At 39.6% G+C, this 22,697-nt stretch overlaps 3 protein-coding genes across 5 annotated transcripts in view; 1 reads left to right on the top strand and 2 right to left on the bottom strand.

Annotated features, from left to right (window-relative positions):
* The window catches only part of gnav1 (guanine nucleotide binding protein (G protein) alpha v1), a 35,583-nt gene extending 23,935 nt beyond the window's left edge, over positions 1-11,648 (top strand). For both annotated transcript variants that reach the window (XM_040004468.1, XM_040004469.1), the window contains 4 exons: positions 3,819-3,948; positions 4,151-4,222; positions 7,372-7,459; positions 10,352-11,648. In XM_040004468.1, the coding sequence (XP_039860402.1) occupies positions 3,819-3,948; positions 4,151-4,222; positions 7,372-7,459; positions 10,352-10,542 (481 nt within the window). In that variant the 3' untranslated portion in view covers positions 10,543-11,648. The remainder of the gene's footprint in view (positions 1-3,818; positions 3,949-4,150; positions 4,223-7,371; positions 7,460-10,351) is intronic.
* Positions 11,649-11,932: 284 nt separating this feature from the next.
* npb (neuropeptide B) lies at positions 11,933-13,392 on the bottom strand. Its single transcript, XM_040004470.1, has 2 exons — positions 12,795-13,392; positions 11,933-12,307 (listed from the first exon to the last, which is right to left on the bottom strand). The coding sequence occupies exons 1-2, from the start codon at positions 13,056-13,058 to the stop codon at positions 12,179-12,181; spliced, it is 393 nt and encodes a 130-aa protein (XP_039860404.1). The 5' UTR covers positions 13,059-13,392; the 3' UTR covers positions 11,933-12,178.
* A 1,065-nt stretch (positions 13,393-14,457) lies between these two features.
* Positions 14,458-22,694, bottom strand: sgsh (N-sulfoglucosamine sulfohydrolase (sulfamidase)). Of its 2 annotated transcripts, none has more exons than XM_040004465.1 (10): positions 22,458-22,694; positions 20,861-21,021; positions 20,677-20,782; positions 20,226-20,602; positions 18,374-18,455; positions 18,094-18,297; positions 17,337-17,503; positions 16,616-16,833; positions 14,635-14,830; positions 14,458-14,598 (listed from the first exon to the last, which is right to left on the bottom strand). In XM_040004465.1, exons 1-9 carry the CDS (start codon positions 22,540-22,542, stop codon positions 14,647-14,649), a joined length of 1,584 nt encoding a protein of 527 aa, XP_039860399.1. In that variant the 5' UTR covers positions 22,543-22,694; the 3' UTR covers positions 14,458-14,598; positions 14,635-14,646. The 2 variants fall into 2 exon arrangements, with proteins under 2 accessions (XP_039860399.1, XP_039860397.1); XM_040004463.1 differs by having other exon boundaries at positions 14,458-14,609; positions 14,646-14,830.
* Between the last annotated feature and the right edge of the window lie 3 nt (positions 22,695-22,697).

The following is a 22,697-nucleotide window of genomic DNA, read 5'->3' as shown; positions in this document are numbered from 1 at the left end:
AGCATGTTTGGGGTAGAAGAAGAGCTTCAGATCATGGATATGAAACAAATGCCATGAAGCACTGAGGCAGTTCAGAAGGAGAAGCCATCTTTTACACGTAAAACATGCAACTTGTATTACATACCTCAAAAACATATAATAAACTAACAGCACTGCACTTCTGTTGAATCCTTATTCAGACACTTTTGATGGTGTGTGTGTGTGCGCGTGTGCGTGTGTGTGTGTGTGTGTGTGTGTGTGTGTGCAGTCTCGCAATTTTACGCCCAGACACAGCCTAGTTAGCATACAGAGGTCCTGTTTGAACTTTGACCTCTTTGTGTAATAAGGTTCTGAGTCTTTTCCTGGATCATTAACATCAACTGCTCTGGTAATTACAATTACAACACTGCAGATGAGGGTGAACATCAAGGGGCAGAAGCAGGGGGAGGGGTGAGAGGAGGGAAGGATGACATAAACAGAGATGTCTTATAGAAAGAAATGTTTCTTTATGCAGGCGAGGTCGGCGTTTGGATGCTGGGAGTTTCATCACTTTTCATTTTGAGAATATTACAAACGCAGTAGAGCCACGCAAGGAGCTTTCCATCAAACTAAATGCTACAGCATACACCGATGAGCCACGGCATTAAAAAATAATGGCAGCTGTCCTGATATTCACGTGGATGTACCACACACCTAAACACTGTTGCTGCCACTGCAACAGCCAAACAATGTACCTCATGGTACCCAAAGGTTTCGCTGCCAGTGTACTGGTTTTTATCAGCACAGGTGTCTGTGTCCTGATGGGTCAGAGCTGTTTTTACTGGCGCAAGGAGGACACACACGGTGTTAAACAGATGGTTTTAATGCTGTGGCTGACAGATGAATATTTCCTTGGTCCATTTAACTCAAATTGCACCCTCCAGCTTTTTATTGAGCACTGGTGCTGAAGGTGGTATGTCACGTAAAATTGATAAAACTTACTGAGAACCACTGATCTACTGAGAGGCTCTAATAGGCACATTTCAATGTGCAAACTTTTAGAGACCACCTGCCATAAAAAAAACAAGAAAACAAACATGCAGAAATAGAAATGCATCAAAAACACATTTTATTTAGTATTTAGTTAGCAAGTAAATAACTGTAAGTTACATTCTTAATATAAGATGGATTATGGGCTTTATTTTATCATTTTTTTTTTATAAACCGTAAGTTCATGGATGACAACTATAATTGTATTTTAGCACTGTAAATATCATTTTAAGTAAAGCGCTTACAGATCTCGGTGGAGTAACTGTTACAGCAACATAATAAATGATAGAGGCTCTCAGTGACATCATCCAGAGCCCTGACTAGAAAAAAGAATAATTTTGAGCAGTTTGAAGCCTGAGCGTTTTACTCAGAATATGTCAGCGATGTTGTTTTGGTTAAGCTGGGCTTTTGTGTATCTTGACAGATTTATTAGCCTATGGAAATGTCATTTAATTTTCCAGACAGATGAAGGGATTTTTCACCGCCTTTCCAAATATCTGAGTTTTATTTTGGATGCTTGCATTATTTTAGATTTTTCCAAAGTTATTAGCCCTGCTGAGGCTATAGTGTATTCTTTTTCCTGGATAACAGCCGACAGTCATTTGTTGTAGGTCTAACACACATCTCCTGAATAATCCCAGCACATTCTTCTTTGTCAGATCCCTCAAGATCCTCTAAATTTTATGGTCTTCTGGCATGGATCTTGGTCCTCAGTTCAGCCAACAGATTTTAAATGAGATTTCATTGCACAGTCCATTCCTGTGCAGGGTTCCAGTGATTGTCTTCTTTGAGACTACAATTCCTGTCTTGGTTAAATTATTCACTAGTGTCTCGGCAGTTGTTCTGCGGTCTAGGCACACATCTCACTAATTTCTTAATCTTTTGCTTCCTACCTCTGCCAGGCTTGTTCTATACTGTATGGCCCTCTTGAAGTACTTGATGATACCTCTTGGTCTGGTTATTGACCCTTGGAAACGCTGTGATAACTCTGGTTTGTGAGCATCAACAATGTTTTTTCTCAAGTCTAAACTTTGGAAAAAAGTGAAAGTTCAAACCCTTGCTGAGGTTTTTGCGCTGTGTGTAAATTGGAAGATTATGCTCAGTTTTAACTTGATTTCACAAGCTTTAAGTATTAAAAGTGAAAGGCATCATCACACAGCAGTGGTTTGTGCTAGGGCTAATTAAAAATGTCAGTTTTTTAGGGGGTTAAAAATCTGTTAAGTGCAAATAGAATATATTTTTGCTTCCTGAAGAAAACTAGCATGTTTAGAAATGCTATGCTGAAAATCCTTTGCTCTCTTTTTAGGGGCGCTAGCAATTTTGTCCTCATCCGTAATTTGGTTTATACTTCTGTTCAAGAACAAGTACCTGCCAAATTATGACTACCATAAACCTCTGCTGTGTTTTAATTTTAGCGCTAATGAGGAAATATTACCGTGGTTGCACATTTAACTGACAAACCATCAACATGCTAGTAGTAGTAATTAGCTAAAAACGTCACTCTGCTGGAACGCAATCCACTGGATGCTAACTACATTCAATATAATTTGGAAACTAACAGTTAAACTCAGTATGTGTGCACATCAGAAATCCTACGTTATTACATTGATTTGTAATACAGGTGTCATTATGCACGTGGCTTATTAGTAGGTTTGTATAATGAACTTTAGCTTCAATGACAGCTCCTGTGTCTGGAAACAATTCCACTGAAAATTTCCAGCATAAATCTCATCTTTATGTTGCAGTCTTTCCTGTTTGTTTCCCCTGTGTGTCTGTGTCTCCACATGTTCATTTCCCCTCTTAATAAAGAGCTGCACTAACTCAACAGATGCTCAAAGGAAGGTGGCACATCTGGCTTTGAAAAATGGGTGAAGTGGCAGAAACTGATCTGTGGTGCTCTCTGTGTTCCTCGGCTCTTATTCCTGTTGTGTTTTTCTTTCTATCATCTTTCTGGAGAACATTGACCTTTACGCGTTTTGTGTGCCACGGTGTGATTGTCTCTGGAAAAACTGAAAAAGTAAGGGGGGGGGGTCTGCAGAGACGTGCGGCACGAGGCTCCTTGTTTGTGTGTGTGTAAGTGTAAATAGCATTTTTCAAAAATATGACCTTATCCAAAACCAATACAATCTGTCATTGATGAGAGGCATCCTGAGGCACTTCAGCAGGCTTCATCATCCATATGGGAGGTCATGAACACGCTGACGGCACAATCTCAGATCATACACTTAATCGCAAACACAGACATGTGGTCTATAAATACTTGAATGAAAATGAGCAGGATTTCTATCGTTTTGGTAAAATGACAGACAAGAGATCTGGATTATAAATTTTATGCTAACTGTAATAATAATATGTTGCTTACAGTAAAGGTAATACAACGTTTGGGTGAATAATCACTGTTTGTAATGTGTGTTTAGCCCCTTGAGCACTCCTGATTAAGTGTGTTGATCTGCCGAATCAGAAGCACAGACCTATAGTTATGTCATTATCTTCTATGTCATGATAGATTTTGTGAAAAATGTGTTCTACTGAAACAAAGACTTTCAATGCAGATATTATGGCATGTTGTGAGACATCACAGGGTTAATTTAAGAATATTCTAAATTGCTAAATTCCTTTTATTTTTCTCAAAAACAGTGAGGTGAAGGTGGCTCCTCATTACTGATAGTGACTTTCTGGGATCTCACAGAATGACGTGTGTTTATTATATTCATCAGCAAGTAACTACCAACCCAGTAGCGCTCCAGACTGCTGTGCATCTCTCTTTAGATGTTTAAACTGTCTCGTTCCCTCCTTTCATCTGTGTGTAGGATGTACGATGTTGGAGGTCAAAGAACAGAGCGGAGGAAGTGGATTGGCTGTTTCGAGGACGTCAGGGCGGTGCTATTCGTGGTATCGCTCAGCGGATACGACATGACCCTGGTGGAAGAGCCTTCTGTGGTACAGCATGCACAGAATCACTCATTCACAAATGTTTGTTTTGTTAAGTGACCGAACGTAGAACTCTTTTTTTTTTTTTAATTTATTCATTTATTGATTTCTTTTTTAGGTCAGACTACTATTAAAGACAGAGTTTAAAGTGAAAGTGTGTCTGCTGTTCTCTCTGCAGCTGTTTGATGGTTGTAATATCTTCTCTCTGCAGAATCGTCTTCAAGAGAGCATGAAGCTCTTCTCCTCCATCTGCAATAATATCTTCTTCCGCAGCACATCCATGGTGAGAAACTCATCTTTGACCTCAGGAGGGTAGATGTGAGTCCACAGAGCGTCATCATAGGAAGGAGACGTGTTTTATTCATAGACTGGCTTTATAATTGTTCACTTTTTTAAATCAGAAATATGTTGTGAAACTGCATAAGTGATGATTCTGTGCTTATGTGGGCTAGTTTTATTCATTATCATCTTATCAGACTGGTAATTTGTACAAAACAAATTCAGTTCTCTCAACGAGGACTGACAGTAGCTCCCAACAGTTTTTGGCTTAAGGGGAAAAGTTGAAGGGATCACAAAAAATGATCGGATCCATCAGGAAAACGTAATGGCAATATCTGCTGAGATATTTCAGTGTGACCGCTATTGGTGTTACATTTCAGTCTCATTTTATCAGGCAGCTGTGGCTCAGGTGCTAGAGAGGGTAAGCTACTATCCACATGAAGTAAGATGAGATACTTTATTTAGCCCAGAAGCTGGCAAATTACATGAAAAACAACTTTCCTCAATGAAACTGATATATTAACACAAGATAAAATGGATCAAAGAGGGAAAGAAATACACAAAAGAAGGGGCTCAGATGACTTTTTTTCTTTTTAAAGTGAAGTGCTCAATAGATCAAAATTTAATTGTAATACAATAAAGAGTTTAATAAGTAAAATCTGATGAATGAATGCAGATGTGATACTGTGATTCCCGTGGGAGTGGGAGCAGTGCTGAGCAAGTGGCTAGGAAGCTGTCTCATGTTACAGAAAAGGTTTCAACTAAGTCAAATCTTCAGCTGAATATTGATGAAGTTGATAACAACACACTTTATAACAAAATACCAGCAGAAACCATTTCCAAACTTTTTTTTTCATCATCATAAAATAGACAACGTTGAAGAAGTCAAATATTTATTATTTTATCTCCTTCACTTGGCTTTTAAAAACACAAAAGAAGAAGTGCAAGTTATGAAAACATAACAAAGCTACTTTTCTGCAAGTTTGAAAGGAATTTGAAGGAAACTGCTGCTCGTGTTGCAACATTATAACCAATCCTTTAAAAATCAAGTCCTACATAGCAAACTGTTGCAGTTTCGTCTTTATAACACTCGTAGTCAATATAACATTTCAAGTTCTGGGAATTTACCTCTATATTCAGGTATGCATCTCATTTTAAAGACTGTTTTTTTGTCCTAAAACATTTAAGGACAGAGCTCGGAGCAGCTCGAGGGGAGTCTAAAGCTCCTACGAGAAGTTGTGCTTTCTCTCAATGCGCCACAAAAGAAAGTAGTAAACGTCCTGTGAACATGAATCTCTTAATAGTTGTTTAATGTTTAAGTTCCTTTTAAAAATTAATGCTATATAAGTTTGATGGTTCTTGATGGTTGTTATTTTTATCAGACTTGGGTTTGTTTTGTGATTCTATATCAGCTGCCGTGTTTCAGTTTGTTAGGCCGGGAATCTCAGTTACATTTTTATAGGTCTTGTTTGCTTTTTGTGTATTTTATTCCTGTTTGACTTGCTCGGGGACTGCAGATGGAAATTAGCTAGTAGCTAAATCTGATAAAATGCATCTCTTCTCTTGGGAGAGTGATGTTCTTGTACAAAGTCCCTGACAAATAAATACAAACAGAAAAAGATGTCCTTGAGTGTCTAATGTAATATACTCCTTCCTATCTTGTTAACCCTCCTGTAACACCATGTTGCTCCGAGCCTTATGTTGGAAACCACTTTATTATATTTTTACAAGGTTACAGCGTAAAGCGATGGAAAAGAAAATGTTAAACATGTCTTTCTGTGAGACGGGAGAGAGACTTTGCCTTTGTTTTAAAGTCAAAAAACAAAAAGGACCCGTCCAGAAAAGGTGGGAACCTCGGTTCAGTTTGACAGCTCGGCTCAGGCGGGCGGAGCTCGCCGATGAATCGAGGAGAAATTAGTTAAATCTTTGTCGCTCTCCGATTGTTCCCTATGACACCACGAGACGAGCATAAAGCTAATGTGTCTGGTAAATGTTGTTTCCGCACACGGATCGCTGTCTCTGCCTTTTGTCTCTCAGCGCGCTGTCACTTGCAATTAAACGGCGAGTTGTAATTAGGATGATCTTTGGCTCTCTGTTTTTTCCATTCCCATTTCTGGTTGACGATCACAGTAAAACAACCGTGTAATGAACTTGTTTAGTTTATTCCACCTAACTTGAGTTTGCGGTCCACTTAGAATACAGTGATGCAAAGGCTGCGACCTCTTTTTAACACTTTTGATTAACCTTTGGAAACAGGAAACTCCAATCTCTGAGAAAACAAAGGGCTTTTTTTGCTTTATTTAACTTAAAGTTTTAAGTTGTGTGTGTATTATAGAAAATCTCTTCATGTGATTGTTTCTGTATTGCACCAAATCCTCTCCTAGTAGGTTATTCATTTTTACGCTATTAAAAAAAACGTATTTAAGGCTTCATTAGAGCCAAATAGGCAATTAAGTATCTTTGTGTGACGTGTTTATGTGCAGGGTTGTGTGTGTGGACCTGCATGTTAACATGGCCAACAGGCTCATTAAACAAAAGTGTTTAATGATACCCTTTTTTTGTGTGTGTGTGTGGGAGGGAAATTTGTAACCTCCACCTCAATTAACTTTTCACTGTGGCTGGTCAGTGATAATTGCACACCTAGGTGTCGCTCCATTTCTTGTTCATTGAAAATGTGCACAACCTTTCCCCTCTGTTGTTATTATTGGAAAAAACTAGTCCTTGTTTTTTTTGTGATCAGACAGGCTAGAAAGAGAAAACCTGGTCTGAGTTTTAATTGGTACACTACAAAGCCAAAAGTAGCGGTGTAGTTTAGTTGTAGTCGGGTTGAGGAAGTAAACAAAGAGACAGATTTACGAAAGGAGTCGCTGAGGTTGTGGAACTCGACTGCAGGAAAGTGCGCGACAGATTACTGAACACTGATGTGAGCGAAGCCATTGATCCACCATCAACACACGATGTTTGTGTCAACACAGCGATTGATTTTTGCATTTAATGTGAATATTTGTGATTTATTCCAGTGGATTTCATGTTTTTCCACAGTTACTGCAGAGTTTTAGTTGCAAACGTGATCTTTCTCAGTTGTTCTTTCACACTGATTTTCCTCTTGTTATGAACTCCTTCTCTCAGCTCATTGTTTTTCTCTCTTTGCAGATTTTATTCATGAACAAGATAGACCTTTTTCAAGACAAGATCTTGCACTCTGGGCGACATCTGCGGTTGTATTTACCGCAATTTAAAGGTAGGATTGATATTCATTAGGAATGTTATTACCACGGTCAGCATAATAGCATGCAAAAGTCCATGGCTGTGTCCAGAATCACTCAGTAGACAGTAAGTTCACCATCTTGCAGTGCTGTCTGAAAGCACAGTGCATTTAGAGCTGCATAGAAAGTACTGCACAATTTACGGTAACTACCCAAACATTGAATACCATCATGAAAAACAGCAGATGCATCACGGCCTGAATTTGTCTTTAGATGCTCGCTATCATATGTGTTTATTATAATAAAAAAAATAATGTTGGTATTTATCTGTTTGGCCAACACTGAGCTGCCAGGTTTTAGTGTTTAAAAATCATCAATACTATGTCAAAACTTTTTAAACTATCAAGAGTTAAATGAAGCTCACACGTTTTACAAATATAGATATTTGCTGTCATAAAAGCATAAATTTAGTCCAGCTTCACCTAGGGGATTTAAACGCGTACAATGAATGATGAGCTCTTAGCCTGCTGCAAACTGTGATATTTTGGGGGGATTTCTGCATCTGCTCAACATTTCACTTCTCGTGTCTCAGTGGGCTCAACAGGGGCCGTGTCCCCTCTGCTCGCATGCAAATGTCAATAAAAATGCTAAAACACTTGGGATTGGGGTCAGCCTGCAGAGCAAGAGTCTATTTCACACTGACCTCAGATGTGATGATGAGTAATACAGCGGCTCCCGGCATTTTTATGTGTGTAGGCTGTGTTTTTGTTTGCTTGGAGCTGACAGAAGTTGGATGGCTGGACTGTTGATTCATTATTTTCTAGTTTAGCTTCTCTGCTTGGTTAGTATCAGTCGTGGAAATGGACTAAGTGCATTTATTCAAGTGCTGTTATTAAGTCCAATTTTGAAGCAAGCTGCAGCGCACAGACACACAAATCTGCTAATTAGTGCTTAGTAACAGACTAATGAAACACTAGAATTTCACTTATTAAAACTGAAGCACAAACTTCAAGCTGTTATTTGTCAGATAATGCCATTTATTGCTTGAAAAAGTACCAACAGCACAAACACAGATGAGAGGTCCAGTTAGGTTAGTCAGATATGGTTGGGAGGAGGCTTGGTGGACAGCTGTCTGCTCCAGCTGCCCTGTGTGGGTACACCTGTCAATCAATGTGGCCACAACTTTAATTTAAAGCCTGTGACCACGTAGTTTTCTCTTGAATTAAGAAAATATCCAAACGGCACAGTTATTAAAAAAGATCTTTCTACTTCATCCCAGTATTTATTCTTATCTAGTATAAAATGTTACTACAACTTGCTTTTTATTCCTTTCCTCTCTCATAAATCATCTCACGACTTCTTTTATTTTTAGACCCTACTACAGAAGATTCACAGTTCAAAATAATCATTATTTATCATAAACGGCACCTTGGTTTGACCTCTGAATTCGTCCTCTGGCTGAAATAAACTCCTCTGTTTAACTCCTCTCCCTTTAAACCGCTTTTCCTCAGAAGGGCTGCGCCTCGCAAACAAAAGGTTTGAACATCAAGCAGGTGGAGCTGCTCGGATATCCGCTCTGTCACATCACAGAGAACAAAAAAAACTGAAAAGCAAACCGTTTAAAACTGAGTGTTCAAAGCAGTCTGAACATTCTGCCTCACAGGGATTACTCATGTATGCCTAAATTTAATGATTTAAAAATGCTGGTCGTGATTAAAATGAGATTAAAATAAACATTCACCATTTCAAATCATGACCACTGGCATTACAGTGGAACAGCAATGACAGAAAATAAGGAAAAGTATAATATAACATCTTGTGCAAATTTATAATTTGGCTAAAAAATGGAGATAAACCTAAAAAAAACTTTGGGATTCACCAAATCTACAACCTGATCATTTTTAATAGGAATGAATGCACTGGGCAGCTCAGCAACACCAAAAACGTCTGAAAGATAGTAAAGTGCACGATGACAGGATTATTTCCATGGTTAAGAAAATTAACTTTCACACATCTGACCAAGTCATTTACTAATCAGGTTGGTGGTTCGATCCACTTAACCTTCAGTCACTCGCTGCTCCAACCTGGATGCCAAGATATGTTCACTGGAATGTAAATGCTAGATAGAAAACACTGATATGAACGGGTGAATAACACGTTTTATAAAACTCAAGTAGAGTAAAAAAAAGTGCTCTATAAGAACCTGTGCATCTATTTAAGAAAGCCTCACAAAAGAAACTGAAGGTGGCTGCATCAAAGGCCTAACAGAGCATCTCAAGGTAGAAAATGCAGCATCTGGAGATGTCCATGGGTCGTGACTTCGTTCAGACATTTATTTTTTTGTCTTAAAATGGAAAAACTAGTCCTTATATTTCAAATCGTGTTAGTTTGTCCAATTAATTATGAACCTCTGACTGTGAGGGACTGAGTATAAACACGGTTGTAACAAAACTAAAGCTGAAAGTTTGCACTTTATTATTTGATTTAAAATTCACTGTGGAGGTGGAGGTGCAAAACTACAAATACGATGTCTTTGTCCAACAAATTTATGGACCAAACTGTAAATAACCCACAAGCAGCTAAGGCAGTAAAATGATGCTTACACACCGCATCAGTTTTAATTCAAATCAAGTGGCAGAAAATGTGCTTAAATATCTGCACCTCAAACTTTTTTGCCTTTTATTACATAATTTGCAATTGTTTTGTCTTATGTCCACTTTCTTGTCAGTGAAAACTTGAATAGTAAAGCTGTTTTTGTAATAGAAAAGTAGAAACTTCCACTGCCTCAGTGGGCCGGTTGCCACTGGTGTCACATCTCCTCCTAAATGCAAATACATAATTCAGAATTTCATTCTTTTCAACATTAACTAAGCAACTCTGGGAGTTTTTGCAAACACATCTGATCTCTCCCCCTTCATCTTCGTCAGGTGCAGACTGTGACGTGGATTCGGCCGCCCGCTTCATCGCCGCCACCTTCATCTCACTAAACAAAACGCCCAGCAAACTCATCTACCACCACTTCACTACGGCCACCGACACCTCCAACATCCAGATTGTCTTCCAGGTGGTTATGGAGACAATAATCAAAGAGAACCTGGAGGCCGTGTCACTCCTGTGACTGCGTGAGAACTTTGTCACATTTTAAATACTGAAATATGGAGATCATGTCACGCAAACATGATTCCTAATCTCCCTAATGTGAGGAGAACCCCAGGAGCTCTGCTGCTCCTCTTCGATTTCATGATCACATGTGGCTTCTAAAAACTGTTTCAAAGCAGATTGAAGTGGAGGACCACTCGGTTCATGCTTTGCTCGTGTTGGTCCCCGAAATGTTGACTTTTGAAACCTTTAATTGAAAGTAAAGGGCATTAATGTTTTATACTGTAGATTTATATGAAGTCAAACTATGAAAAGTGACGCTGATTTTTATGTTTGAAGACTGGATATAGATACATGTGGCATTTATTTGTGTCCTCCTCTGTGAACGTGGGGCCAGCATGGAGCGTGGGTGAGGGTTTGTTCAGTAACTTTGGTGGCGCAGTATTCACTCATGCATACCATCATGTGTTTCCCGCTCATCCATCACTTTGTCTCTGCTGTGCGTCATGCCTGTTTTTGTTTTTTTGTTTTTAATGAGGTCTTAATCACTTTAAAAACACACTGTTGACTTGACATCCTGAGCTAAAAACACCCACATCCGTGCACAGCCCCTCTGTCTTCTGATTCCTACCAGTCACACTGATATGGGGAAACTTATTAGAATTTAAAAAGTGAAACGTCTGACTTGTTAATTTCCTTCCCATCACCAATGACAATTATTGTTCCAGTATTACACACAAACCCTGTTTTTGTGTTTTTCAGCCAGGATGAAACCACCTATATGTGATTTGTTTGCAATTAGCTGAGCTGGAGTTTGTTTCCAGGGCTCCCTTGTGCTACTGACTCCAGTAATAAACAAGATATGGTAATGACTGATGCAGTGTGATATGGATACTAAAAACGAAAAACGGTGAGAAAAACACCCCCAAGTGCCTGATGAAGTTGTTTTACTGTGCTGTAATATAAATGCTTCATGCGCATGTATGAAATGTGTTTTTCATTCTTTGTTTCTTCTTTCTGAATTATTTTTTATGTTTACAGTTCATTAAGTGTTACGTCCTGAGACTTACTTTATGGGTTGTACTGAATCTGGAGTACAGAATAAATGTTATGCTGCAAACTCAACGGAAATCATGCAAATGGATAAGATTCAAATAATCCCGTGCTGGACCACTTATGTGTCCCCTGTGCAGTTGAAGATTTAAAGACACAGTTAGACCACACAGCAGGTTACCAGTGTTTGTTCATTTTAATAGATAAAATAAATAAAAGTACTTTACAGTAAATCTGCTCTGCAGTCGACTTCTCGTATATTTAATACAGTTTGGCAACACAGGTAAATGTCAGGGTTCAAACACTAAAGATGAGAAATAATTTGGGAAGAAAACGGCTTGAGCGAACATCTCTCACACCGATGTTTTTCTTGTTTTTTCTTTTACACTCATGTCTACGCAACAAAAGCAAAACTGAACAATGTTGAGGGGTTTAAATAAGAGAACATTCAGAGTCTGCAGCGGTCCGTCTTTGACAATTTGTGGGTCTTTCCCGGGAGTCGCCAAACCCTCACACTCATGCATCCTCGTTACTACTTTTCTTTTTTCCGGTTTCCACAGCAGTGCTCCCGGGATTCTGCGGAGGACGAGTCCAGTCGGGACTCACGCGGACAGGCAGTCCAGGGAGTCCAGAGTGAGGAAGACGTCCGCCTTGCACTGGAAAGTGCCCGTCCCGTCCCGCATCAGCTCGCAGCTCTTCAGGTTTGGGGAGATGTCCTTCACGCAGATGGCCTGAATGAGGCGAAAATGACAGATGAGAGAATTTAAAGGCAAAAGACGAGTCCTGTTTAACCAGCCTGAAAACCTACATTTCACTGATTTACACCGATTACATAAAATCATGCAGACTAAAATAATTAATCCTGGTGTTAGGGATGTAATCAGTTTAGATTTAGTTAAATATGCGATAGCAGCTTTATTAAAGCTGACCTTCAGCGCCCAATCATTTGATTTTTCTGTTTTCTTTGTTTGTTTTTGTCTTTATGATATTAAAAAAACAAATAAATCAGGAGTATTAATTCAATCTCATCCTGATTTTTTTAAATTTATTTTATTTTTAAGATTTCGAACTTTCAGCACTAATTAATCGCCAGTGTGGGAGCTGAATGGAAAGCAATACTTTACGCGCATACCTTCTTCGTTTTACTCTGAATGGTCATGTTTTAAAGCGCTTCCTAACAAGAATAGCGTTTGTAGTATGTTCTTTTTTGGCACTCACCATGCTTTTGAGGATGGAGATCTGCCTGGAACTCTCCGGGATTACGTTGTTACCGACTGTCTCTCCGCTCTCCATCAGAGTCTCCTCGGAGTCGGATCTCCGGACGTACGGTGACCTCCTGATACCGGACAGCAAACCTGAGGCGCGACCAACCGAGTAGTAACTGGGACCGGTGGTCTGCTTGTACCAGGCTTCAACTGAATAGCAGGAGATGAGCAGAGACACTCCAACGCACACCACAGCGAACCTGGCTGATTTTTCCATGTCTGGAACCGTCTTGGCACGTTTTACGCAGAACTTTTCTCGTCAGCGGTGCGTTTGTTTTGCTTGGTGTTCAGGAAACTTTCTGCTGCTTATATAGGCTGACTGGGCGACGTTATCGTGACCCAGGTCGTTCGTCAAATCAGAGCTATGAGGTGGGCGGATGATGATCCATCTTCAAAAGGAGAAAAAAAACATCCGAATTGATCCGCTCTTGATGGTTTAATGGCGCCACTGGAATGTGTTTGTGTGTGTGTATGTGGTAAGTGATAGTTAGAGGGTCATAGGACGTCAGCAAATCTCTGACCCTTGAAGAGGTCAGAGAGAAATTGATTAACATCAGTCGACCGTAACAGACACTGACACTGTAGTCAAAACACAACCGGATACCGACAAATTAAAGGAAGACACCTTGTATTTCACCGATTCATTCCTAAAAGAACTCTACTTGAGCGACAGGTGACTTTCTTTTTTCCCCTTTCCAAAAGATATTCCCTCATTTGTCGTTTTGTTGATGGTTGTTGAGATGCTAATTAAGAAGTTGGTTGAAAATCCCTCAAATGTTCAGTTAGAATCAAAATTGGTAAGTGTGAAGGTCTCAGCATATGATTCACATCATTCTCGTGAAACTATTAAGTGAGTCAGTGCCCCCTTTGGATGAGGAGCTTTGTCATCTTGGAAGAAGCAGTCATCTAAGGGAATAAGTGGAGTGAAACCATGCCAGCAAAATGCCGCCCACAGCATAACAGAATTACTGAATAACCTCACTTGAGGGGTAAAGGGTTCCAATTTTTCCTTTAATAAATCACCCAGTAATAGCTTATGAGACAGTGTGTGTGTCCTAACTGCACGTATTTATTAAATCTCAATGTAAAATAATCAGACTGACCAATTTTCAGAATTTCTTGGTTGAGTTTTCACATCAGTGAAAAGTTACGATTCATTACTTCATTCACAGAAATCAGCTCGATCAAGCAAAATCAGAGCAAAGGGCTTAAAAATCTTGAATTGAAGTAAAGGCAGATAGATCAGGAATGACAAGATGAGCCGATCGATGGGTGAACGAGTTTCAACAGCTTCCTACAAGGATTTAACGAACCAGTCTGACTTCAAAGTGGAGCTCAGAGGAAAAACGGTCCTATTTCAACAGAACCCATTTCGAGATTGATCCGCTGACATCACCAGTCATGCGTCATGAACTCCACCACGTCTTCAGTTACCAGATCAATCTATCAACAATAACAAAAACAGTTAAATGGCGTCTAAATATGTTGCCTTTCTATAACTCAGGGTTATGGCGAGAGTCTGGATGAAAATGGTGAAAATGAACCTTAAATGTACAGAGACGGAGAAAAACGATGAGCGATTAAATTATGCAGTAAAATAAAGCGGACGGTACAAATTAAAGCAACTAAAATTGTTTATTTTAAGCATTAAAAGCATCACTCACATACAAAATTAGAAGTTAAAATAAACATATTGTATTTTACAAAGTAAATGTCCTCATCCATAGAGCTTTATCAGTCAAGATGACTGAAGGTACCATTGGGGTCCCTTCAGTCAAGATGACTGAAGGTACCATTGGGGTCCCTCATAGTCCATTGTAAAGTGGTCTGCAGTGCGGCTCCAGTTTGTCCTCCAGGACATAGTCTGGTCCACAGACCCAGGAGTCGCCAGTCTTCCACTGCCACTTCTGCAGATCCTGCTTCAGGCTCTCCAGCACGCCGCTGTAGGACGGGTCTGACACCAGGTTCTTCGTTTCCAGTGGGTCTGTCCTGCGTTAGCGATGCAATTATTAATATTTAAACATTTTAGAAAGACTGAGCTCATAAGCCACAATTACTCACTGCAAATCCCTCCATCTAATGCAAAAATAATGAGTTATATTTACTAAAATGACTATAGACTATAGCAACTATAGCTTCTATTAGTTTTATTAAAATTAGTCATTTCTCCAGGGAAATATGTTGGCGTTAAACTGTTGAACCGTTCAGGGTTTAACATGAATCTCACCCCATGACACATGTGATAGGCTACAGCTTCTCCACAACCCTAAACCCAGTAAGAGAATGGTTGCTTTGCCTCCATTTCTAGTGAAAATAATAAGCATTTTATTGGCTAACATAATATCTGACTAGTGTTTTTTCCCCACACATTACATTTAAAAGTACTAAACATAGCCTATGAATGAAACCAACTTTTTACCTCTTAAAAGCTTAATATTACCATCAAATACTTTTTTTAAAGTGCACTACATACCTACGTTTAAATAAGGCGTTTATGTTGGTATATTATTAATTAATTAAAACCTTCAGGTCAACAGTCATTAGCACAGCAGGAAAGAGGAGTAAGAAATGAATGGTGAAATAAATTATGACAAGTAATAATCCGTTAAAATGTTCTTATTCAAGTGTATGCCTTCATTATAGTGTGTTATAAGTCATTCATTAAATGTTCTTATACTGTGCACTCAATCAGGTTGTTGAAAATCAGTTTTAAATTAAGCTAAACGTGGTTTTCAAAGCCAATCTGTGGTGTAGTTTTAGTTTTAGACTATCAATAGTGTTCATTATTGGAGAAAAAAGAAACTTGATTACGTTTGTGCTCGTTCACTCTTCAGCTAACAGTCACCTTCATCCGTTGTTATGAATGTCATCTTTAAAAAAAGCTTTACACTCTAAGAAACTGAGGGAACAGTCTGTTAACGGTCTGATATAAGATGTGAACGATGTGTCTGCAGATGTGGTGGACTCAACTAGTGGACCATCTACGTTTTCTACTCACAACTGATTAACCTCAGTGTAAAAGTCACAGCAAAGACGGTGCTGCTGATTTTTAGTGTGAAAGACGACACAGCTCGTTATCAACATCCTCCTCAGTTTTTCACTTGTTACTGCTGCAGTGAAAAATTACGGACACACAAACCGTGAAATAAAAAGCTTTAAATGGAAACAGCCTGCTATTTATGTGTCGCATTTTTTTAGTGACCGATCAAAGTGCTTCGAAAGACGAGTTGCATTTGACCAGTACATGTTTCTTCTGTACTCTTTAAGCACTTTATCCTTTTCACATCCACAGCAGATTGAGAATCACCAATTAACCTAACATGTATGTTTCTTTCTGTGTTGTTGAATATGTGGGTGGAGGGCAGGAGATTCATGCCAGGAATCTTTACCATCAAATGCAACAGTGTTTGAAAAAAGAAAAAAAAAAAAAAGAAAAAAGTTTTAAATACTGATAGATCACAAAAAAAAATCTGAACAATCATGGCAAATAAAATTTGCTCAACACGTGATTCTTGTTCTGTTTTTGACCTCTGCTCTTTGTTTTCTGAGACAGAGTTGTTACCTTATCGCTAAATCAGCTGTTTTAGGTTTATCTCACTGGAATCGGTGGATGCCCCTGTCATCCACTGATCAAGGTCAAGTATTGTGATCCACTTTTCCGTGAGGACCTTTTAACTCCCGTCCTTTGCAGGGACTGATACTTATCAGGAATAAGGTTGTGTTTGCTTCTCTGGATCAGCTCTAACAAAGCGAGCGACAGCAGCTGTTACAGACCTGGTGTCGTACAGCTCCCAGCGAGCTCTGTAGTAGTACTGCTCCAGGCTTTTAAACCAGTGTGTCGGCTGACTCAGCGTGGTGCGGTTCAGCAGGTCCTGAAAGGTGGGCGACACGTACAGATCTTGATCGATAGGGAAGGGCATACGGTAGTGCAGGTTGTGCAGAAGGTGGTACGGCCCCTGGTGAATAGAGCGAATCGGGTAGTACATGGTGACCTGAAATCAAAGCAAAAGTTTTAGTTAAAGACATTTTATTCTCTCATTAAAGTGGTGCTGTCATGTTTTTCTTGATTTTCTGTCTTATTAATACTTTTGCAACAGCGAATTTAAAATAAAGATGTCAGTGTACGTGCAATTAATCCTTCTGAGCCAAAAGCTCCACACTGCTCTAAGCACTTGGTTTTAGACTTTTGTTCCCTACTCTTGGCTCAGTGTGAGTCCAGTCAAAGCAGATATTCTTATATGGTTGTGTCAGGCTTACAACTCTAGCTGTAAGCACAGCAGCCCACTGCTGTTCAAACTTTTAGCTTGTAAGGGGCAGCCAATCAGAAAAAAGTTGGCTTCAAGTAAGAGGAGCGAAAATAGCTCATCATCAGTTTAGATAAGGGAATATTTTAAACTGAGACTCAAGCAAGGCTACCACAGTAGAGTCCAAAATAAAAATTTAGAGCTAGAAATAAAAATGATTCATCAAGCTAAAGTGGTGGTGATGTCCTGACCTCATGCAGGGACTGGCTGGAGTAGACAGTGTGCCAGCTGGTGGGCTCAGTTACCAAAGCAGGGAGTAACGAGCGGCCAGTGAGGTGGACCTGGGAGGCAGGGGTGCCAGGTAGGCTGTAGGATGGGTAAGGAACAGAGAACCAGTCGAGGATGGTGGGAGTGATGTCTGTAAAAATAAAAAGGAAAAGAAAAGAAAAGATAGTAAAAACAAACAAACAAAAAACTGACAAATGTTCAACTTAAGTTACTAATAATTAAAGGAATTCTTAAAAAGGCACACAGACCAAAATATAAGACCCCTTAGCTTTAAACAGTACATTTTAAACTAAGGGATACCCTCATATTTATACAACACCGTCAAAACAAAGAAAAAGAAAGCCACATATCTCTGTATTTTTGTTAGTATTTGTTGATAGCTTGAGAAAATACTTCTACCCCTACTTGTACAGTCTATTACTCTATTATTTTTCCTTCTATCAATATTTCATGCTCTGTTGTTAAGTCTCCATCTAGTGTCTGCTTCAGATCAACACACCGACTCTTCTGCTCTGTCACTCTTTACTGGATCGTAATTATTAGAACTTTTTTATTGTTTGTTATTCACAATCCAGAAAGGTTTAGGAATGAGTGGCATCAGTATTTAACTTTAACCTGCAGTTCACTCAGTGCTCATAATGGATAGCTGCTTAATTTTAAGGCCTAAAATACTGAGAAAAGGTCCATTTGCATCGTTCCTTGTATCTTCAATTTTCTTACCCAGCAGGCTGACGTAGGCCTCGCTGGTGTCTCCCCATCGCTCCCTGTGCTCCGGAGAGGACACCAGCATCGGCTCTGCCGTTCCAGAGTGATACAGGTTGGTTCTGCCATTTGGAAAGGGGATCCCGTTGTCTGAGCTGTAGATTATCAGAGTGTCGTTCTCATAACCAGCTTCTCTGAGCTCCTGAAGAACTAAACCGATACCTGCAGGGGATATGCGCAGCATCGTAGTTTAGTGTTTTACAACCTTCTTTTTCTATGTTATAAAACCGTTACGCACCCTGATCCAGCCGGCTCACTGTGGTGTACAGTGCAGCCAAGTCAGCTCGTGATGCAGGTGTATCCGGCACAAAAGGAGGAACCTGAAGTGCAGAAGATGAGGAAATTCTGCATTATCATGTGTTAAAGTTCTGTAGCTTTAATTCAACCATCATGGTAACGTGAAAAGTTATAAAAAAAAAAAAAAAAAAAAAAGTAAAGACTAAGACAAACTGGGAGATAAGAAAAAGCTGTGGAAAATTTTGGCATTTGGAAATTTCTCTTAATTTCAACTGCAGCCTGTGCAGGCTGTAATGCAAAGCAGCAATGAGCTCAAGACCAAATCTTAAATGCTTCATCTGGTGTTTGGTCAAATATGAAGTCAGTGATAAAACCATCATCGATGAGTACTCCGTTTAGAATTTATTGTTAGGCGAGTACGTCATGAATGAACCCACATTTATTAACATTAATGCACTCCCAAAGCACGTAACTGTAACTACAGCTAATTCTCACATTTAAACAGACTTTTGACTTGGTGTGAAAAATATGACATCTGGCCAAAACAGTCCTAACTTTTACACAACTTAATCAGTCAGATGGTTTAAACCAGCGGTCCCCAACCTTTTTTGCGCCACGGACCGGTTTATGCCCGACAATATTTTCACGGAACGGCCTTTAAGGTGTCATGGATAAATACAACAAAATAAAACTAGTACCGGTACCGAAAAAAAGAAGATTTATTCATAACACACGTGAAAAGACCCAGGAAAACAGAGTAAACGATAAAAACGATAAAAACCCTGAAAACTATACATTTCACACCTGAGCCTCAACTCTCGCGGCCTCAACTCTGGGGACCGCTGGTTTAAACCGTTCTCAGAAAAACCTGAGTATATGTTTTGTTTAATTTCATTTATTTATTGTCTTTAGTTTCCTGTAACAAATGACTTGACTCACTCATTTCGTTTAAATGATCAGTTTTGCAGAAATCTGCACAGCCACATTTTAGGCACAATCCAAAAACAAAAACATACTACTACAGTAAACAGTTTTGTAATAATTAAAGAAACACTTTAACCAGAGTATAGCATCAAGCCAACCTCTGGGATATTGATCTGGAGCCCTACAGCAGGCCACTGGTGTGAATGTCTCAAACTTCATGACGGTGCACTGAGGGCTTAGTGTACTCTAGTTGGTCCTGTGCTCACTGCCCGGCACCATAGAGCCTGACTGTCATTTACTATAAAATGCCAGAATTTGTAAGTCCACCACTGTCACCCTGTACTTTTCATTAATGAGAGCAGGCTCATCCTGAGCACATGTGACAGACAAGAATGGGTTTGGACAAGTTGGAGAATAATGCTGCCTGTAATGTTGTTCAGCATGACCAGTTTGGTGATGGTTCTGTGATGGTCTGGGGAAGCATATCCATGCAGGCCAGGCAACGGCACACACAGTACAATGGCACAGTGGTTCCTGGGTTCCTCCAGTTGCACGACAAAGCCTGGCTTCATGTGGCGAGAGTATGCATGCACTTCCTGGAGGATGAAGTAACTGATACCACCAACTGGGCCCCTAAATCCAATAGAACAACTCTGGTATGTTATGTTTCAGGCTATCTGATGCTGCCAGGTTGCACCTCAGACTACCTAGGAGCTCAGTGATGTCCGGGTCCAGATCTGGAGATCAGGAAATTCCTAATGATACCATCTACCATCTCAGTAGGAGCATGCATACAACAATGTCAGCTGCTGCAATGAAATTTCAGCAAAATGGACTAGCCTGCTTTGATTTTATAGCCTTTTTCTTTTTAAAACAGTTAAATAATGACATAAAACAGGTATTAAAGCAGAAACTGGGATTTCTCTGACCTTTACTTGGTCTGGTGTGTAATACTGTGGTGTCCAGTCAGGGATTCTACCCATCCCCTTTTCACCATTCCCAAACTTCTCACAGAAGGCTCCGTATTGGGGCTGCGAGTGTCCACATCGATGAGTATCATGGAAGGCAACATAAAGGAAAAATGGCCTGTCTTCATTCTTTATATTCTCCCGGTTACTTTTTTCTGCTTTTTTCCCGTTCTTTCGTTGAAAGGCTTCCTCTTTGTGAGTCTGGAAAAACTTGCGGACCAGGAGTTTAATGCGAGTGATGTTCCTCCCCACCTGGAGGACAGAGCTGTTTTCCTCTGTGTAGGCAAAGTCAAAGGGGTAAACAGATCCAGGGCCAACGTGCTTCTTTCCAATTATGCCTGTGAAGAAAGAATCAGTGAGTTTAAAAAGTAAAAAATAAGAAAGATTCTTTTATAGACATTTTGTTATCTACCTGTGTGTACGTTGGTTTGTTTGAGAAGCAGCGGCAGACTTTGTACTTCATCAAAAGAATTAAAGTGATGGACTCCTTGATGAAGTCCATAAATGCCATTCTGATGCTGGAAACCACAAGAGAAACACACCTCAATAATTCACCTCGCTTTAATGAGAGGCATTTACAGGTGTGTGTGTCTCACCTGTGGCAGGCCGGTGAGGACGGCGGAGCGGCTGGGTGAGCAGCTGCTGACAGATGTGAAGGCGTTCTTGAACACCACGCTGTGCTGAGCCAGAGAGCGCAGGTGAGGCGTGTGGACCACAGAGTTGTTATAAACCTCTGTCTCGAAACCTGCATCATCAGCTGTGAGGAGGAAAAGACAGAAACTCATGCAGGGGCTCAAACAAAATGCCCATAACTCACTTTTAATAATCTCTAAAATCTTCGTCATCTACATACTGCTTTGCAAAGTCAGTAGGGTAATGAAACCTGGCTTTGAGTCACAATTGCAGTTCTTCTCAGAAGTACAGGATGGGTTTAAGGTTGGGGTTCAGTGCAGAGGATTTAAGTAGGAAAAGTGTTTCTTGGTGGATCAGGCTTCATGTAAAGAGACACTGACATTTTTCTTTTTCCCCTGAGTATAGTTTTCATTTTTTTCCCAATTGTTTGGCATTTTCTGACAGATCATTTTAGATTAGTTTTACTTTAAACATATTCCTTTATAGAATATTTGTACGATAATAAAATCTACTTGCATGAAGGTTAAAACGGCTCAAGATTGTAACATACAAACCGACTTCTGCCTCATATTTAGTTTGTTTGGATTTAGTCAACTTAATTATTTTATGTTATGGAGAGAGGTTCTACTAATAAACAAAATAAAAGCAACTGCCTAAAACAGTTATAACCTCCATCATGCACTTTCAGTACTGTGCAAATCTCATGCCTCTACTTATTTCTATATACAGAGTTTATACAATCCAAAAAGTCAATATTTGGTATGACTATCTTATTTCTTCAACACAGCCTGAACTGTCTTGGGCAAGCTTTCTTGTAATTTTTTTGAGCAGTCTTCAGGAATCATTCTCCAGGCTTGAAGGACATTCAAAGCTGTTCTTTTGCACTGTTCCCTATCACTATAATGATAAAGTCTCTGGGGAGGCCGATCCATGACTGATGGTACTCCAGTATGTGTTTTTCTATCCAGGCATGCTTTCACTGCATTGTCGGTGCATTTGATCTTTATTTGATCATCCTGAAAAATTAAAGCTGTTTTTAGTAAGACGCTTTCTGCATCCATCTCAGTGTCCATCAGTTTTTATGATCCCCAACTGCAGCCCCAAACCATGACAGAGCCTGCACTGTTACAGATAGCTGTAGACACTCGCTGTTGTACCTCTCTCCTGATCTTCTCTGTAAATACTAACAATGATTTGAACCAACAATCTCAAATTTGGATTTGAGACTGTTACTGCTGATTTTCAGTTCAATTCTTGTGTAATTTGGTGTACTTAAGCCTTTTCCCCATGTCGCTTGCATTAATCATTAATGCTGTAGATATTTTTTTTTTAAGCCTGACACTTTTAAGTGGATTGAAAATGAGTGAACAAGCAGTCAATGTCCAATGAAAAACTTCGGGAACTATTGAATCTCTGTTATATAACGAATTAAAGGGTGGCTCGAGATTTTTGCAGATAATTGTAATGGCAACAGGAGGGTGTATTTCAGCATTTTAAATTTCCAGCCAGATAACAGAAATGATTTATAGTTTCTCCAGGAGCACAAAAACGTGAACTCACCAATTATTAGAAGCACATTTCTCGTTTTGGACTCTCCGATGCAACATGATGCTAAAAAAATAATAAAAACAACCCGAGGGAGCATGCTGGCCTCTTCCTCTATTTCTCCACAGAAAAATACACTTTAAATATGAAAACAAAACTCGCTAAAGTTAGCACTTAAAGGCATCGTTGGAACGACGTGAAATATGCTTCCTCAAACAACTCAAACCCCGCCCACTGGGAGTCACATGACACAAG

Source organism: Simochromis diagramma, unplaced genomic scaffold (genome assembly GCF_900408965.1).
Source record: "Simochromis diagramma unplaced genomic scaffold, fSimDia1.1 OVJJ01000487.1, whole genome shotgun sequence".
Classification (NCBI taxonomy): domain Eukaryota; kingdom Metazoa; phylum Chordata; class Actinopteri; order Cichliformes; family Cichlidae; genus Simochromis; species Simochromis diagramma.
Note: the sequence above shows the minus strand (reverse complement) of the source record. Positions and strands in the feature narration are given on the sequence as shown.

Bases quoted from the DNA above. Each gene is read 5' to 3' on its own strand.
- sgsh (XM_040004465.1), bottom strand. From the start codon at position 22,542: ATGCTCCCTCGGGTTGTTTTTATTATTTTTTTAGCATCATGTTGCATC. The intron at 21,022-22,457 runs GTGAGTTCACGT...TCCTCCTCACAG, and splicing joins AAATGTGCTTCTAATAATTG to CTGATGATGCAGGTTTCGAG. The intron at 20,603-20,676 runs GTAGATAACAAA...CTTTCTTCACAG, and splicing joins ACAAACCAACGTACACACAG to GCATAATTGGAAAGAAGCAC.
- npb (XM_040004470.1), bottom strand. From the start codon at position 13,058: ATGGAAAAATCAGCCAGGTTCGCTGTGGTGTGCGTTGGAGTGTCTCTG. The intron at 12,308-12,794 runs GTGAGTGCCAAA...CGCCTCATTCAG, and splicing joins TCTCCATCCTCAAAAGCATG to GCCATCTGCGTGAAGGACAT.